At 46.7% G+C, this 18,260-nt stretch overlaps 4 protein-coding genes across 15 annotated transcripts; 1 reads left to right on the forward strand and 3 right to left on the reverse strand.

Moving 5' to 3' along the window:
- Positions 1-1,249: 1,249 nt before the first annotated feature.
- On the reverse strand, positions 1,250-2,788 carry LOC112882653 (desumoylating isopeptidase 1-like). Its single transcript, XM_025947761.1, has 3 exons — positions 2,489-2,788; positions 2,295-2,392; positions 1,250-2,209 (listed from the first exon to the last, which is right to left on the reverse strand). Exons 1-3 carry the CDS (start codon positions 2,495-2,497, stop codon positions 1,507-1,509), a joined length of 810 nt encoding a protein of 269 aa, XP_025803546.1. The 5' UTR covers positions 2,498-2,788; the 3' UTR covers positions 1,250-1,506.
- A 108-nt stretch (positions 2,789-2,896) lies between these two features.
- LOC112882662 lies at positions 2,897-4,093 on the forward strand. 2 transcript variants are annotated; one of them, XR_003226693.1, is made up of 2 exons: positions 2,897-3,351; positions 3,530-3,830. XR_003226693.1 is itself a non-coding variant. In XM_025947771.1 (2 exons), exons 1-2 carry the CDS (start codon positions 3,166-3,168, stop codon positions 3,985-3,987), a joined length of 576 nt encoding a protein of 191 aa, XP_025803556.1. In that variant the 5' UTR covers positions 2,897-3,165; the 3' UTR covers positions 3,988-4,093. The 2 variants fall into 2 exon arrangements, 1 of the variants encoding a protein (XP_025803556.1); XM_025947771.1 differs by having other exon boundaries at positions 3,598-4,093.
- Positions 3,980-12,622, reverse strand: LOC112882580 (phospholipid--sterol O-acyltransferase). Of its 11 annotated transcripts, none has more exons than XM_025947729.1 (17): positions 12,276-12,415; positions 10,991-12,032; positions 10,495-10,802; positions 9,861-9,996; positions 8,888-9,032; positions 8,190-8,359; positions 8,019-8,095; positions 7,309-7,522; positions 7,034-7,208; positions 6,384-6,483; positions 6,192-6,286; positions 5,621-5,672; positions 5,467-5,538; positions 5,152-5,320; positions 4,833-4,946; positions 4,658-4,742; positions 3,980-4,581 (listed from the first exon to the last, which is right to left on the reverse strand). In XM_025947729.1, exons 4-17 carry the CDS (start codon positions 9,961-9,963, stop codon positions 4,500-4,502), a joined length of 1,653 nt encoding a protein of 550 aa, XP_025803514.1. In that variant the 5' UTR covers positions 9,964-9,996; positions 10,495-10,802; positions 10,991-12,032; positions 12,276-12,415; the 3' UTR covers positions 3,980-4,499. The 11 variants fall into 11 exon arrangements, 10 of the variants coding, with proteins under 10 accessions (XP_025803514.1, XP_025803481.1, XP_025803488.1 ...); XM_025947696.1 differs by having other exon boundaries at positions 9,861-10,038; XM_025947703.1 differs by having other exon boundaries at positions 9,861-10,038; positions 10,991-12,119; positions 12,276-12,407.
- A 559-nt stretch (positions 12,623-13,181) lies between these two features.
- Positions 13,182-16,660, reverse strand: LOC112882648 (protein ECERIFERUM 1-like). Its single transcript, XM_025947747.1, has 7 exons — positions 16,502-16,660; positions 15,257-16,312; positions 14,996-15,103; positions 14,082-14,282; positions 13,881-13,979; positions 13,589-13,762; positions 13,182-13,493 (listed from the first exon to the last, which is right to left on the reverse strand). Exons 1-7 carry the CDS (start codon positions 16,559-16,561, stop codon positions 13,314-13,316), a joined length of 1,878 nt encoding a protein of 625 aa, XP_025803532.1. The 5' UTR covers positions 16,562-16,660; the 3' UTR covers positions 13,182-13,313.
- Between the last annotated feature and the right edge of the window lie 1,600 nt (positions 16,661-18,260).

Here is an 18,260-nt window from a genome sequence, read left to right on the forward strand (position 1 = left end):
CAGCATCCTTGCCACTTGGTTCCCTACCCACGCCAAATTATCTATCGTGTTGCCTTGATAGTCTGTATTCATATAGAGATGGGTTTAAATTCAGTGGATACAAACCCACTGAATTTTGCAGGTCCAAACCCAAACCCAAACAAGATATCTAAATTCATTAAAAAATCATACCTGTGATGGGTTTAAATTTTGCCCAAACCCGTACCGGCGGGTTAACGGGTACTCACGGGTCACCTGTAAGTCTACACTTTATTATACTAGTCTTATTATAATCAATAAATTTAATACGATAAGCATCAAATTTATAGCGCATAGAAATATATAATGAGCAACAATTTAAAAGTTACTCGAGGAAATAAAAATATAAATGACAAGTTCTATATTCAAATGATCACTATACAAAGTCACCAATCCATCGTATGCATATACAAACGCTGCAACTGCAAAGCAACAATATCCCTACCTACCATCCAAACATTCAAAGTTCACCAAGATAAGAAGTGGAGGAGAAGGGATATTAAGTTCACTATAAATTCACAAAATAAAATGACAATTGCACTAGGTTGGATCGGGTTTGAAAAATTTATAGATTTATAGGTTCGGATATTGTAGGAACAAACCCGTACCTCTCAACCCGACGGCTAGAATTTTGTAACCCTTAACAAACCCACGGATCTAAAAATTTGATCCAAACTCGTACCCTAATGAAGTAAAATCCATCGGTAAAAATTTGGAGGCTAGTGTATGCTTCCTTCGTTTATAAATATAAGATTTTCCAATTAAACACTAGACGGAGGGGAGCGGGTGAACTGCATGGTCTCCTTGTTGATTTGGAATTTTAGCCGCCATGGGCCACGGATCTAGATTTATGCATCCAGTTTGCACTATAGTCAGGGAGAATAGATTTATGAATCTTAATGTGAATTTTATTAGAAATTTATGAGCATTAAATAACATATCACATCAACAATTTTGCTAATTTGACAGTATTATCACGAGGAGAGAAGAGAGAGTCTCATAAGTAAGATTTGAGGAGTTTTATCATCCAAAAACCCAGCTAGCAGTTACCAAACTTTTAATCAGCTTAGTAACTATCCGACAAAATTGTGCAATGAACTAGCCTAACAGCTAAATGCAACGATAGCGTGGAGCTGGAGTAGCACCCTTACTCTGCACTGATCGATTGATCAACTGCTAGCAGTCAATGCAACAATAGCACAAATGGCACTGCTCTCGTCGAGCAAAAACAACAAACCAGAATACTCGGACCGGTTGGTAGAACTAGAACATGCATGGATCAGACACTCGCATAACATAAATAAAATTAACGCATCTTGTCAAATTAACCACCCATCGGATAGGCGGCAAGTTCGGTCGCAATTAAAAACCGAATTAATCTTAACCATTGTCCAGACAGGCAATCTTCTTCTTCGTACGGAGGCACCAGCAGCACGCAGTTGACAAATTCTCAAGCCAAAATGTTGCTGTTCGCAACCGCATCGCCGCCTAGCCCTGCTGCATGGTGGCGGCGTCGCCGTGGCGCTCCATGACCCGGCGCATCGCCAGCGCCGCCGCCTCGCTGGCCCGCAGCGTCCCGCTCGCCATGATGGCCGCGAACTCCCTCATCACCTCCTCCTGCACCTTTCCCCTCGCGCTCCCGAGCGGGTCAGCTGCAGGAGCAGGAGTGGGAGCGGGAGCGGGAGCTTCCTTCGAAACATTCTCTGCCACCGCCGCCGGCGCGGGCTCTTCCGGCTTGGCGGCGGCGGAGCTAGGAGTCGCGGCGGCCTTCTCGGGCGCCGGCACGGAGACGGAGGCGGGCGTGGGCACGAACTGCGTGGCCTGCGGCGCGGCGTTGTTCCGCAGCGTGGACTCGAGGTTCTGGATCATGGGCATGATGAGCGGGCCCATTGGGCTGGACATGACCTCGGCAGGGAGGTTGAGGATGTAGTCGGGGATGCCGGTGCCGACGAGGAACTGCGCGACCTCGTTGCTGAAGTTGTTGCAGTTGTGGGTGAGGAGGCGGTACGTCTCCGCCGTGTAGCGCGGCGCGATGGCGCGGAGGTAGTCCTCGAACACCTCGCGCGGGAGGTGCGTGACGCCCAGCTCCACCACCCGCAGCGGCCGCCCGTACGGCGTCGAGCCCGCCGGCGTCGACTGGATCCCACCGCCGAAGAAGTACTCGTTCCCGTACACCACCACGCCCGTGTGCCTGTTGGATCGATACAGGAACGGTCAGAGACACCGGCGCCAGGGCTCAGATCCGAGGGAAGGGAGCGGGGGAGCGGCGGGCTCACCAGATGGCCTCGATGGGCTTGCCGAGGAAGGAGGTGGAGAGCTGCCGCGCGAGGCCGTTGCTCAGGTCGTACACGTTGAGCGTAACCTTGTACCCCTCCTGCCGCCATTAACGACCACCGCCATCAGATCTCTCTCCATGATTGTGTTGCGCGTACCCAGCAACGAGTAGATCGAACAATTGAACAGGACTTACCTCCGCCATTAGCCGATCTCCGTGCAGATCGAAGTCGCAAATTCGCAAATCCCTTCAAGAGTCGGGGGTCAATAGACGCAGCTGCACCGGACAAAGCGCGTGGATCTGGCGGGCCGGACGGGGTAGGCGAGGCGCTCGATAAATAAAGCAACGCGGTTAGATTAATGGAGGAAGCTTCTGGAGCCGTCTGGTTTCCAGGCGCGGGGTCGTTGGAGAAGGAACGGGACTGGTTCCAGCTTGCGGGGAAGTGGGAGGTCTGTGGGTTGGGTTCTCGCGGGCCGTTGGATGGGGATCGGGCGGACCAGGGGGGGCGGGCAGGTAGGCAGGGAGCTTTCGTGGAGGATTCCAAGGGTGTGAGGAGAGGGCGGGGATCTTCTGGAGCGGGGAGGGCTCGAATCCGATCCCGACGCGTGGTTGGCGATCGCACTGCTGGAATTGTGCTCGTGTTTCTGTAAAAAAAATTTCAATTGCGATGACGTGACGCCGTTTTCAGAGCCCTTTGGCAGCACTTCAAACCCGGCTCCACGCGAAGTTCTGCCAAACAGGGTGGAGGCAGCCGGTTCCACGGAATAAGCCCTTGAAAAATATGCTCTCTAAAGTCTAATGATGGAGGAGGAGCCAGCTCCTCCGTCTCTCCTATCGTCTTTACCCCTGAGCTCGTCTACTCGTGAGGGTGGATGGGGCTCAGCCGCGGGAGCACCACCGGGGCGGAGGCCGCCGGCGGCGCAGAGGGAGGGCGCGGAGAGGAAGGCAGGCCCGTAGCGCGCAGCGAGCAGCGGGAGGGAGGCCGGCGCGAGGAGCGCGCGGCCGGCCGCCGGTGGCCGGAGCATGAGGAGCTGGTGGCGTGTGCAGCGAGGGAGAAGGTAATAAAGAGGAGAGAAAATGAGAAGAAAAATTTAGAAGAAAAAATAAGAATAATTTGGATATTTCACCTTTTAGATAATATGAAAAGGTTATTTTGTCAAATGTTTTTCAAAACAGTTTCAGTCTAAAAATTCGCTCCACCAGAGAAATTGAAACTGGAGCTTTTTTTTTTTTTAGGAACCGCAGCCGTGCGGAACCTCATATAGGTGGTCTAGAATTGTGGTCTTTTGTGTGCGAGACTGCAGGTCGGTCTCACTCAGCCCTCGTGCTCGCTTCGAATCCACACACGATACACGCAGTACACGAACCCGTACAGCCGGACAATAGACACAGAAACCGTCTGGAGAAAAAAGAGAGGGAGAGAGGAGCTTCACGTGCATCAGGCAGTCAGCAGATTTGATGGAAGCACACCACACAGCAGCGTGGAACAGACATCAGAATTTAAGCCCAACAAGGAAGGTAGTAGATGGCAGTCGTCCTTGGACAGAACTTCGATACCAAGCAAAGGTGATACGATCATTCATCGCGTCAATGATTTCCCAATAAGCTTTTCAAAAAAAAATTATTTGCCAATAATGTTGAGCAGCAAACATTCATTTTCTGGAGGACGCATCACAATCAATGTGGTTAATTGAGCACTAATTTTTTTCTGACTGCGCATCTAGAGCACCTTCCTTGTAAGAGTCAATTCGCAACTCTGGTTGATTTCCCAGATAGACATAAGTGTTTACAATACACACCAGTGTGATCTCATGGCACCTCCAGGACGCCGAAAGTACTGGTGCTACAAATGGCTTCTACATGGGCTGAAAACAAGAACAAAACTATACACTCCTGGGAACGACGACTTCCATCTTCAACCAAAATTAGTTAGGGGAACGTGTAGTTTCAGCTTGCACATGTCCGGCTTCAAAGATTAACAGTACCAAAATGGCCACCAGCCCACCAGAGCAAGAGTTGACCTGTTTGGTTGGGCTCTAACTGATCCTGGCTTCTACCTTGCCGAGTATTTCATTCGCAAATCAAAATGGGAAATCAAATATAATTCCCATCCAGTCGACAAACTACAATATTTGATGTCACTAGAACATGTCAGGTGCAGTTTCCATCAACGAGAGCAAAATGGAATGAGGGCGATGCACATACTTCAGAGATACTGTTGGAGGAGGTTAGTTGATGTATTTTTCAGTCTGCAGCTCATTCCCAGATGCACATCACCAAATATATACCTGGATTTACAGTCACTAAAAAAGGGTGCTTTGTTGCCGTAATTGAAAAGGAAACAAAGAAAAACTGTGTGCGGACCTGTATTCGCAGTGTTCTGGAAAGCCACACCGAGCCTTTCCGTAGTCCCAGCGGCAGTCTTCGTTTCTCAGTGGACCTCGGAAAGCTGTTTATACACCTCCATTAGTGATTTGGAAAGCTGAGAGTCAAACCAGGGAATGACAATGCTGTTTGGGGAGTTCAAATTGAAGCAAACCTTTTGTCACAAATTTTGATTTTGAATCAGGATGCATGTCATGCCACATTTCAAGCCACAGCTCACGCATTAGTACTGGCGTCCTAACAATATTCCTGTGATTTGCTGTAAAAACTAAGTTGTATATGAATGTGGAAAGAAAGAAAGTTATGGAGAATAAGGCAATACCGCACACAAAAAGAACATATGCCTGAGCCTGTGTAAAAATATGCTCACATGAAGAAGCACAAAACTTCCTTAAGGGGCTATGCAGAATGACAGGTACAAGGAAAAGTGCTACAGCTATATAAAATAATAGAAAAGAATACTAGATTTGCACCTTTATCGAGCTCCCAGACCGCCGTTCTCCATCCTGGAAGACTTTCCGCATCCTCATAATAGGTTATGTACTTCACATGCGGAGCCCTCGTCATGTTTGGTCGTACATCCTGGCCAGCGTGGCGATCGACATTCATAATTGTTTGCAAATCAGATCCATCATGTTCTGCCTTCAAAAGGAGAAGAGGATAGTTAAGGAGGGCAACTTAATGTTGTGATATACCGCAAGATATAGTCTATAACAGTTGAATTAACCAAAACGAATATACTAATAGACAGGCCACACAAGTTCACCATAAGGAAGAAAATAAAATACCTGTGGAGCCCTTGTTATGTTCACTTTTGGTCCAAGCCAATTCTTGCACCATGAGAGGGAGTTGTAGGATACCTGCCATGAAACAGCTATTCATTTGCTTAACTAAACTGGTTTAGATCGACATGAATTAAGAGTTTTATTTGGCAATACATACCGTTCCATCACCACTGGAATTGTTAGGCTTTCCAGAAACAGAATTACCTGATCTGGTAAGAACAAATAATGTTACAAGTGTGTTGTAAGGTAAATAACTAAATATCTATGTAGATCAAAATTAGTGCCATGAATTTTGTGATAGTACAAAGATAAGAACTGTGGGTTCTATCTAGAAAACAAAAGCTACGAAAATATTGTCTGAAAACTACTATATCCCTCTGTTTCAAAGAAAAAAAAGGAGAAAAAACAACAACGTTCTTGTTATATTGTGAGCCATCCAATGTCTCTTTGATCCCTGACTCTGAACAAAAGTTAAATATGGAAACATCATGATACCGACTAGTGAGTGAATGAAAATCCGTTTTGCTCAAAGTAGCAATAGCGTGACTGAGTGTTCCATTTATCTTCAGAATTAATAAATGTATAGAAGAGCCATTTGGATACTCTAGATGAAAAGTTGCAATTAGATATCTTGAGCAAATTTACCATGCAGAATCAACCATTGACAGATGGATATGAGACTAAAATGATACTAAAGACTTCTCAAAATCAAGTTACATGAAACCTGCCTTGAAATTAGGGACCCTTCAAACTCATAAATAATATCCGTTATTATCCAGTTGTCTGGATATGGTTTGCCACTTGGTGCAAAATAATATCCTACCTGCTTGATAAAAAAGAAAGAGTTAAGGAATGATACTGTAATTTGAAGCAACATAAAGTGGGAGACTTTACTATGAATATATATACCGCAATCATACCTCAGTCTTTGAATCAATCCCGTAAATGCAAAATACATTCTTAATTGGAGGTCTTTCCCAGGGTGTGAGAGGATTCAGAACTGGATCGCCCTGATAGTACCTGAGATCAACACAGATCAAGATGCAATGTCTTAGACTCGCAGTTACCACCTAACGATTTAAATCAAGAATTTGTCTAGTCAGTACATGACAAATATCATAAGTAAACCCAAGCCTGAAACATTGTATTTTATTTGTTTTAAAGACAACAGATGTGGGAAATACAATATAGCAGCAATTGGATAAAGGCCTGTTTAATCCCTTGCCTGTTAGTGATTTCATATATATGGTAGCTAGGATTGTTTTCCTTAACCACCTAGCCATATATAATTATTTAGGATTACTGCCTTAGATGTCCATATTCCCTTGTCGTATATTGCTGCTCACCGCTCCACAGGGGCGGAGGCAGAAAAGTGCGGTTTGGGGGGGTGGGGGGTGTGTGTGTTGGGGGGGGGGGGGGGGGGGCGCTCTTCTTCTGCCACCCCACTGCTCCTCTCCCTCAACTCTTGCCTTGCCTTGCCTAACCTTTACTTGCAAGACATGGGGGAGGATGCATGCTCACTCGGTTCGTAAAAGGAATCAATCAAAACCCCCAAAAAATGTAGACTTACTTCTCAAGCTGATAAACAAGTGCCTTGCTTTGAGGGTCATAATCCTCTATTGTTTTGAACAAAGTGCCATCCGAAACTTCTCTGGCAGAAAATGACAGGAGAGTTGGCTTTCCGCACTCCATGCTGGATGTTATGTCCTCCGTTATGTCCGTAATGGATGGGTATGGCCCCATATCTGTGATGAAAAACGAGGAAAGGGGAAAAAGGTTAACCTACTTAGTGCAAGTAAAATCTTAAACATCACATCAAGAAATCAAACGATTATTACAGAGAACCTCGAACTGAAGGAACCTCAATATTGACGAGGTCTGTGGGCCATCCAGAGTAGTCTGAAATATATTCAGCTTCATCGCATTGTTGTCTGTGGGGACAACCTCCCTTTCCCTCAAAAAAATGCTTCCAGTAAATATTATCAGCTTTGCAATATTTTGAGAATGGCATAAGCCATAAAGATGAACCAAATGCATTAAACATCAATCGTGCTGTGCCCTGAAAACAATGTAGTAATTATAAAAATGTAAAAACAAAGACCTTGCAACAAGAACTGCAGCAAGCTAAGTGGACAATTGTGATAATTAACTCTGGACACAATTGGACTCTTACTCTGTCTAGTGAAACATTAAGTGGAATGATGAAAGGTAACAAATAATATAGTTCACGTGAACATCTAGGAGCATACTTATGAGCTGCAGATGCAGGGAAGAAGAACAAGAAGAAAAACTGTTGCCACAATATTTAGTGCATGGGCCAGTAAACTTAAAGTTGAAAGTTTCAAGCTTACACAGTTATGTTTATGGAAAATCAGAAATAAACCTACTGGGTATTAAGAAGTAGAAGAGTCAGCTGTAAAACCATAAAGTCAATACTATGTTGCAGAAGAAAAAAAAAACGTGTTAAACCTGTGGTAGCAGAACAGGGCATTCAATGATGGGGAATTAATAATTTATTACAATAAAATGAAACTAAATTTCGGAGGATGACTGACCTCACTGACTGGAAGACCAAAAGTTGTTCCAGAAAGAGCAGCTCTAACTGCTTCAGTAGAGCCGAGAAGAGGAGCACCTAAAAACACAAAACTGGAAAAGTTGAGGACAAATGGATAAAAATAATGTATTGTATGGTAATAATAAATTAATATTCCTTCTAGTTCACATACCAACTGCAAAATATGCATGTATATGTTCGTCAAGCCACTTGATATAGTGCTTGGGAGCAATTTCTAGTTTCAACCACTCCAAAAAGTAGCGAAAGACATTATTTCCCATCGAATGAGCAAATACCAAAGATGGCCCTCCTCGGAGTTTCAAAGCAATTTCAAAAGTTAACCTGCATCAAAAGGAAGGTATGTAATTTTTCAAAAAAAGGAAGGTATGAGCATCACATACTCCGTTCTATCCTCGTGCAACAATGAATTCCCCCTACACCATACATCTATGCTCAGCATGAGTTCTTCTCCATTGTTTCGGAACTCCATATTTGCTTGAATAAAACTAAGAACAAAATATGACAAAATAAGAACCACGCAACAAAGCTAATCATTCAGCAATTGGTCACCTGCATGTTGCAAACACATGAAATGCAGCACACCTTTGTATTACTTGTACCGACAACAACTATGTCAGAGGTTGATTTGAGACCTTTTAGAATTGATAGGGCCAATAAAGAAAGTATTTAGATTTAGTTCAGAAGTGGTCACACACTCACACCAATGCTAGAGGAAAAAATGCAACGTAACTAAAACAGTATTAATGACTGTAACCTAATTATATACTTTTGAAACACCTAAAGATCTAGACACTATCAGCAGTGAGGAATTTGGTTGCTTCATAGCAAGTTGAGGCAAGTGTTACAAACTTTAATTTGTGAAAGTACAGATCTCTCTCCTCAAGCATTGATGGTGGCAGTCTCCAATCGTAAGGAACAGCAATAATTGCATTAGCTTCAATGCCAAACTCTACACACCATTTGACCCATTCTTTCCATACTGAAGAAAGAGGACCTGAAACCTTGCCCAATAAAAACATATCAGTATAAGGTGTTTTCCCTCTTCTCCTATTCCTTCATGAATGAATGAGATGGATAGCTTCACAATGTGCTAACAAACATGAGTACTGAATGTGGCCTTTCTAACAGGACTATTCCTAAAATGTAAAATGCAATGCCAATATCAAAGTTAAATACAGGAAGTTGCTATTTGAAAATAGATGCACATAAATTCTTTTCAAAGAAAGAAACAAAGGTCTGCAAACTTGAAAATATCCCATCCTCAAAAACTATCCTAAAAGGCAGGAACATTACTCTAGCAGTTCAATTTGTATAATATCATCTGCATCAGATTGAATAAGAACAATTACAGTGGTAGATGATTGTGCATGCACAAATTAATTCCAGTTCTTTAGCTTACACCAGAGGCTAGGATGTGATTCGATAGTGGCCAATACTTTAGTGTACCACCTATGATCATTAGTTAAATCAGATGCCATGTTTTCTGTTATCGTTTCAGACACCTTAGTTCAAAACTTGCAAAAAAGATGTGGAAATAAACTTCATTTCCCTCAATATGGATTAGCCTGACTTATGATATAAGATAGCTCAGCTGGTCAAGGATGTGGTGAATACCCAGACCACCCAAGTTCAAGTCCTCGTCGAGGCGAATTTGGCGACTATTTCTTCTCAATTAAAAAGACACCTAGTTCCTCCTAAGTTTTTCTTTTAATTTTACGACAAAACTGCAGATTATCGTATAACAGATGATTCCTACTATATAACTCATGGCTAGAAACTGCGATGTCAGTGCTAAGGAAAATAAGTAAGGTATAAAGTTTACCTGTTATATAACCAGGGTCCAACTCTGTAATTGCAGAAAGACCACTATCAGGCCTTGACTTGCATTCCGGATGGTCTGTCTGATTATAGGGTTCAAGCAGCATGCACTTAAGCCAGCAATTTACAGCAGAGAAAAGCTGCACCATATTGAACGTATCAAAACCAAGTGGTTAGGATACCTATCCATAGAAGAAGAGCAAATTTAGCCTCTATACACTACACAAGATTTTACTTTAAACCTGACAATCATCACAAAGGCTATTATGATCTGGTTTTGGACAAACAAGGCATTGCCATGTGATGAAATTACTCACATATGCTATTCATGGTAGCATACAGGCATTAGAGAATAGAGACTATACAGAGTAGTGAATGGTTACTAGAGAAACTGTTCACAGCTGCTCAAGTTAAGCCTCTTCTTTTCGCTGTGGGAAAATGAGGATGAATTCAAGCAGCTACTGCCCCCCAACCTCCCCAATGCCCAGCTTTATTAGAAAATGATGTAACAGAGCAGTTTACAATGATCAATTGCTTGGGATTCCAGCTAACGTTACAAGTACAAAAGTAAAAACTACATGAAGCACTACTGAACTTCAAAGTTTCCTTAATATGCGGCAAACTCTCTCGACCATTACCTGATGAAAATCGGCTAAGGTAACACTAATCTGGACACTAACCAACGAATTAACAGAACCAGAGCAGAAGGTCGGCTTTGCTGCGCTCCATCGACATGAATGCACAGTCTGGGGTCATGCCACAGAACCGACCCTCTCCACCAGCTTGTAGATAAGCTCTTCTACTCCTTGCATTTCTTTTGCCTTTACCAGCATCTTCCAGTTGTTCAGAAAGACAAGCATCTTGTGGATAACCACACTAGGAGAAGTCAAAAGCCTGTCACTGAATACCATGTTGTTCCTGGTCTTCCTAAGTGCCCACATTGCACCTGCACAAACAGATAAGAATTGCATTCTTATTTTACTACTTTCATCTCTGAACATTCTATCATACAAATCAATCCGGTAGTCAGGCAGGATCCTCCAGTCCAGTATTTCTTTGGAAAAATCCCATAGAAACCTCGCAATTGAACACTGGAAAACAATATGATCTGTTGATTTTGGTTGACCGCATTACCTTGCATAAATTGCCACCAGACCACTTCCTTTTCTTAAGCTGCATAGCTGATTGAATTCTGTCATGAACGATGATCCACAAAAAGATTTGAATCTTCAAATGTACTCTACACTTCCTCATGCCTATCATTTGTCAGTCTTTAACTCCACTGAAGGACATGAATTAATGGAGTGATTCGGTGGGATATTTGCCTGAATTTTAAAGCACGACTAACGGTATCTCTCCCCTGGTTGATGACCACAGAGCTCAACAAATGCTGAAGCCTCAACCATTAAGCCATATCTTCTTGCCGCAAAGCTCTTCTGAGATTAATTTGCCAACACCCCTCAACCATACCTCTTGTTAATTGACACATTTGGGTCATCACAGATCTGGAATAGCTGATAAAACTCAACTTTTAAGGTGTAATTACCCAGCCAAGTACCCTCCCAAAATCTGGTTTGCACTCCAATACTGACTTTCATAGCTCTCCCAATCTGGTACCATTGTCTCACTTCAAGTATACCTCTCCAGAATTGAGAACCATTGATCCTCTTAATCTGAAATATACTCTTCTGACCCAGATACTTCCTCCTCAATAGTTCACAGCATATGCTATTATCTCCCCTCTCTAATCCGTCTATCCACTTGGCCACTAAGCAAACATTCATAGCTCTGACAACCATGAAACACAGCCCACCAAAATCTTTTGGTCTGCTCAAATCTCCCATTTCACCATATTATGATGCTTCCTTTCCTTGCTAGTCCCTTGCCAGAAAAATCTTGATCTTGCTGTATCTTGTTGCAGGTAATTTCCCTCATAAAGCAGATGGACCCTCATTGTATCCAAAGGAACACTAGACAAGCATGAGTTGATTAGAATTGGAGATATTGTCACACTTCCATGTGCTCAACCTCTTCCCAGTTTTAATTGCTGGTTCTGTGGTATCCGACAAACCAAAGGTGTTCCGAAATTTTTCGTCGGATATCCATTTCCAGAGACAGTTAGATGTGTCGGGCCAGTACCAGTCTATCCCAACAGAAAATCGTCCCGTCTCCAAATCTATAAATAGACGATCATTTAAAAAGGCAAAGTATGGAGACAAACAATTTCCTAGGCTGCTCGTCGTGGACCCGTGTATGAGTATATCTACGTCACGCGAACAGACAAATAAACCAAACCTATTAAGAGAACCAATAGAAATACAAATACTAAACCCTGAATCGCAACAGTAACTAGCACCAGCAAAAGCAGAAATGAGGAATTACGAGACGGGTAGGTGAGATGCAGGACATGGATACCAACCTTGGCGGTGTCGAGCCAGACGGAGTCGAGGGGGTTGAAGTCGAAGGGCGAGTAGGGGCAATCCAGAACCGACCACGCGCGCAGCTGCGTCGACGCGAACCCCGGGATGATTATCCCCGACAGCTTTCGGTAATCAAACTCCGCCCCGCCGTCGCCTCCATCCACTCCCACGGCCGCCAGGGCCACCGTAGCCAGCGCCGCCAGCGCTGCCGCGACGACGAGGTCGCCGCGTCGGCGCCGCCGTCGAGGCATCACGGGCCGGTTGGTTGGCTGTTCCGGTTGGAATGGCCCGTGCGCGTCCAGCGCGTGCGTTGAAGGGGATGGGAAGGGGACGGCGTTAGGCGATCTGGGCCGTCCGTTTTGTCCGAGGACAGTTGGGATCTCGTTCTCGGCTTCTCTCGAGCCGTGGGGCCCAAAGCCCCAAAGCGAGGGATAGGTGGGAGGCTGGGAGTGGGTGCGGGCCCCGGAGGAGCGTCTCGAACTTGGATTGGAGGCGTGCTGGTCATCGGAACCGTCCGATGCCGAATCGATGGTTTACATCGATCTATCTTGTCACCTTCCCGAGGAGGATGGGTCAAAACTCCAACCGGGAGAAGTCAGAGTCGGACTGCCAGTTCGGGGCCACTCCGGCGAGCCACGTGTGTGGTCACTGTCAGTATGTGTGATTCCGTTAGGGCAGTGGGCCCGCAGTTGGTACGACGCGCTGTTGGGCCTGGCCCAAGTAATTGGTACCCGTACATCACTCAATTTTGTTCTTCCAGGCAATTTTAGCCTTGGGCCGAAATGCACCCTTGCCAATGTCTAGAGTAGTATGGAACGACGAAAGAGGATCGATTACACACTCGCGATGTTCAATAAGCTATTTTTTTAATCGGAATATTACTCATTCCATTTTCCAGTAGAAGAAACCAGCACATCTCAAGCCACGCATTACGCTACTACCACTTCATCGTCAGCAGCACAGAGAACAATCCGACACGCTTTCGTCGTTGCCATGGCACCGCCGGGATCGGAGCTCCATCCTCCTATGATCCTATATCACTTGGCGACGGCGGCGTCGTGGCGGTCGTAGGGGCGGAAGCCGTGGGCCAGCGCGGCTTGCCAGGCCTTGTCGACGCCGGTGACCCTGGCGCCGCACTCGTGCGCGTCCCACTTCTCCAGCGCGTGCACGATGCCCGCCGCGCGCCACGCGCTCATCACCCTCCGCGGCAGCCAGTTCTGCGGGCGCGCGTGCACGGACAAACAGGTTAGCGTATGCAACCAGGCAAGCAACGGCAATGGCAACAGCAACCAAAGAAATGGCGTTCACGCACCTCGCAGGCATGGAGGTTCTCGAACGAGTCCGGCACCACCAGCGCCGGGGTGCTGTGGTAGACGCAGTCCTCGCGGATCGCGTTGGGAGGGAACTGCGAGTAGGGCACGAAATGGACGCCGGCCTGGGCCTTCCACTGCTCCTGATCAGTCAGCTTGTCGCCGACGAGCCATACCTGCAGTGCCAGATCCGAGTTACCACTTACTACTGGACATGCTATGACAGGAGCTGTGACTAGTGACTACCCAACCGTAGAGCAAGGTTAAAAAAACAACAACAGAAGATGTAGTTACCTTGCTGCTGTAACTGCTAGAAACAAGCAGGTGCTTGTGCAGCTCTGGACGTAGCTCCTGCGTCAGGCAGTCATGCAGATCCTTGTCCACCATCTGAACCTGCTTCGACCAAAGGATTATAAGCGTCATGCATGACAAACTATAAAACATTGCAAATTGAAGGATCATTGTTATCATATAGTGTGTTTCTCGATCTGGTACCTGGATTTCCTGTTCGCAGAGAGCCGAAGCCAACACGGTGGTGACCTTGCTCGCGTCTCCCAGGAAGAGCACGTCCTTTGTGCCAGGAGGGATCATGTGGAGCACGGCGGCGACGGCCAAGCTGGCCCCATCGACGATCTTGGTCTTCAGGTTAGGTTTCCTGATGACATATAGCTCTCCGTTCCTGTTCAACTCGTTTGCCTGCGCAGACAAAGCTGTTGTTATCAGCACCATTTCCGTCCTTCGCTCTGAAGAATAACCATATTACTACTCTTCAATTAGGCACTGCAGATTCACAGCTAGCATTCTTTTTTCTACGGCCAGTGAAAATTTACATCGTCCGTGACCGTTTGGATCCGGTTGACTGAACTTTAGTTCCATCACATCGGATATTTAAATACTAATTAGGAAAATTAAATATAAGCTAATTATAAAATCAATTGCATAAATGGTGGCTAATTCACGAGATAAATCTACTAAGCCTAATTAATTCATCATTAGCATATGTTTACTGTAGCACAACGTGGTCAAATCATCGACTAATTAGATTTAATGGATTCGTCTCATTAATTAGCTTTTACGTATGCAATTGGTTTTTCAATTAAATTATATTTAATACTTCTAATTAGTGTTCAAACAAACGCGGCGGGACAAAATTTTAGTTCGAAACTAGTACGCCAATTTAAGAGAAGCAGAGCGGCATTGAGGATGGGTTGTTGCAAAGAGTTGAATGCGCACTGCTGCTCTGGGTTACTACTACGGCCTGCAACTTTCAGACTTTATATACTGCTGCTGCCAACATGCACGGTAAATCTTGCAAATGCGCTGTGAATGGAAAGTGCGTGGAAACATTGAAGGCAGTTAACTTGGCACGTACGACGGACTAGGCAATCAAGAGAGGTGTGTGCATGGACCTGGTTCAGTAGACCGAGCGTTAGCACCCTGGCGCCACTTGCTTCTGCATCTGCCACGGCCTTCTCAATCAAACGCCCGATCGCATGCAAACCTTCCTCCGACAAATACTGCATGGCACCCAAAAAGAGAAAAAAAAAGACACTTATTATTTTCCTTTTTGAACTGGAAAATAAACACACACTATCGCGTTCCATTGCATTGCATGCACACAGGTGATGGTTTTTAATAAGGAACAAGGCTGCCAATTATAGTACCAGTACCTGGGGGGTGTATCTTGGGACGACCCATGTCTCGATGTTGAGCTTGTCGAGCCTGTTGGCCTCGGCCCTGAAGGTGCTCCCGAGGAGCGAGGTGAGCTTGGCCAGCGGGGCCGCCCCCCGCAGGCGCAGCCTGGAGGCGAAGGGGGCGGCGAGCGGCGCGGCGGCGAGGGAGGCGAAGCCGAGGCGGAGGTGGAGGACGGAGTCCGGCGTGGTGAGGTGCGTGAGGTGGACGACGTCGGGCGCCTCCTCCCGGCCGTGCAGCGTGCGCTCGTACAGGTCGTCGCTCGACTTGTCCAGCGTCCCGTACAGGTAGTCGTAGAGCGGCATGAACAGCGAGTAGTTGGTGCGGAACTGCGTATGGTGCAGCGAGTGGAAGGATGGCGTGTACATGAGGTACTTGAGTGGAGGGAAAACGTCGAAGAGCATCTTTGGGACGAGCTCGAAGTTGCAGTGGCCGAGGTAGTTCATGAAGTCGATGTAGATGAGGTATCCGTTGGCCACGGCGACGGAGGCGGTGCCGGTGCCCACCATGGTGAGCAGCGGGATGGCGAAGAGGGCGAAGTAGACCACCTCCTCCGCGAAGGGGTGGATGACGGAGGTGATGGGCTCCGTCACGATGGACGCGTGGTGGTGCGAGTGGTAGCGGGTGTAGAGGTAGTGGTGGTGCAGCGCGCGGTGGAGCCAGTAGTAGAGGAACTCCACGGGGCCGACGTGCAGCAGCGCCGCCACCACCAGGCCCTTGGAGTTCCACCACGGCACCGCCTGCGCCGCCGGCACCGCCGCGTTGATCACGTAGAAGAGCAGCGCCGTCAGGAGGATCTGGTCGTCCCAGTTCCTCTCCCTGTCCACCTGGTCGAAGTCCAGGCTCTTGTTCACGATCCGGTGCTTGCTCCTCGCCGTCTGGTGCCGGGAGACGCTGATCCACAGCTGGCTGTAGAGGAGGCGGAGGAGGAGCACCGGCAGCACGGCGAAGCTGAGCAGGTCCCTCTCCTCGCTGCCGCTCGTCGTCATGAACCTGTACGTGCTGCGCGCCGCCCATGGAGCCACCAGCGCGTACTGCAGTACGTAGTTTCGATTCAGGCATCAGACAGAGCATTATCGTCAGCGCTACTACTACATTATTATTACAGCAAGTTTCTTTCTTCCCTTGATTATCGCGTGCATGCACGGTGACACTCAATTTGGAGGATCTGCATGCGATCGACAGCAAAATGTGAGCAATTAAAATGGCTTGTATATGCGTACCTTGTAGCTTCCAAGATCTTGCCATGGCCAGCGACTGAGGGGTCCAGGTCTCGTGGCCATCTGCCCCCTCCTTGCTCTCGCTCCGCTCCCGGCCCTAGTAGGGGTAGCTAGCAGCCTCCTGCTCTTTGGATCAGAAAGCTGGCCGCGTGAGGTATAGTATGTGGGATTGGCACTGGCACGGGTATGTATGTCCATTGCTGGCTTTATATAGAAGGGAGGAATGGTGCGACCACGGCTGTGTGGTCTCACCGTGCAGTGCCTCGTCGCTGACAGGTAGGCCCTGCCTTTACTACTCCATCAATAATTTATACATAAACATAGGGTTAAAAGAACTAATAATAGCTTTGTTCCAAGTTAAACTATTTTGTATTTAACAATTATACATTAATAATATCTATAACAGCAAATAGGTATATATATATATATATAGTCCAAAATCGACTAACTTCCGTTGGCCCGAGTTGGAAAAGAAACATTTGTTTGACCATAATAATCGTAAAATGCCTAGTACTAGCTAGGAGAGGTGTGGTAAAGTACCTGTTGTTTCATCCCCTTTTAATTTATTAAACCAGTACGTACAACGTCGTGCGTGAATTATTAATGTACTACAATGCCAGTAGTAGCTTCTGGCAGGCCCGACGGTGGAGCGCGGCCAATTGGATCCAGTTATACGTTGCCCTGGCACGCATCTTCATCGGCTAGTTTCCTTTTCTCCCTCCGCTAGCTCCGTCCGGCCCATTGTCGTTGCACGTTTAATGCATGTGCAGCAGAGCATCCGAGACACGTACGAATGGTCATGCATGCATGCATGATGCACCGCCTTGTGGTTCTTCACACTATTTGCGTCTTCTCTTCATCTCTGGATGACTGGATCTCTCTGCTCGTTGCGTCCCAAATCGTTCCGGACAGTGTCACGCGCGAACTGCTACCAGCTCGTGTGGTTGCCCATTGCCTATTGGCATGGCATGGCACCACCTTGTTACAAAAAAAGAAAAAAAAAAGAGAGGACGTGCAGTGCATGCGAGCAAAGCATGACAGACAGCGACGACCTCCAGTAGGACATGCAGCAGCATGCAAGTGCAGATGAAATTTGGGCTGACTGGCACGTGGGCCCCCCACGCTCGGCGTTGCTCCGGCTGGCGGGTGGGGCCGGTCGTCCGACGCGACCCACGCCCCACCTCTCTCACCATTGGGTGGCTCTTTGGTATAGCACGTGGAGCCATGTGCGAATAGCAGGCCGCCCATCTCGGCCCATTGGATCTCGCTCTACGTACTTTCTTTCTTTCCTAGATTCCACCGAATATTTTCCTTTGCATGGCAGCATGGGTCTACAGTTCTCCAGATGAACGAGGAATAATTTTAGACTGGTGCACGCATGGGCGCAACTTGAAAAGACTAGCTAAGCTAGGTTTTTTTTTTGAACCAAAGAAAAGATTTGGTATAGTTGGTGGATACGTAGAATTCAAAGCCAGATCGACTCGGCACAGTAGCAGCATGTTCCTACTGCTACTACTACTAGCGGACTAGCCGCCAGTGTTTGACCAATGCACGCAGAAACCTTTACTACTCTGGCTCCTCCAGATTCACACAGCTTTTGGTGGCGTCTGCCCGCAGACCCCTGCTAGACAGTAGTCGCCTGCTTCAGGCCTGCTGATTTCTGCCCGGGCCATTACTCCATATACCCGTTTCCCCATCTGCATTCGGAATTTATTGTTTCCGACCTCCACTCCAATGTCGTAGCTAGCAGTAATAAATGGCG

This window comes from Panicum hallii, chromosome 1 (genome assembly GCF_002211085.1).
Source record: "Panicum hallii strain FIL2 chromosome 1, PHallii_v3.1, whole genome shotgun sequence".
In the NCBI taxonomy this organism is placed as follows: Eukaryota; Viridiplantae; Streptophyta; class Magnoliopsida; order Poales; family Poaceae; genus Panicum; species Panicum hallii.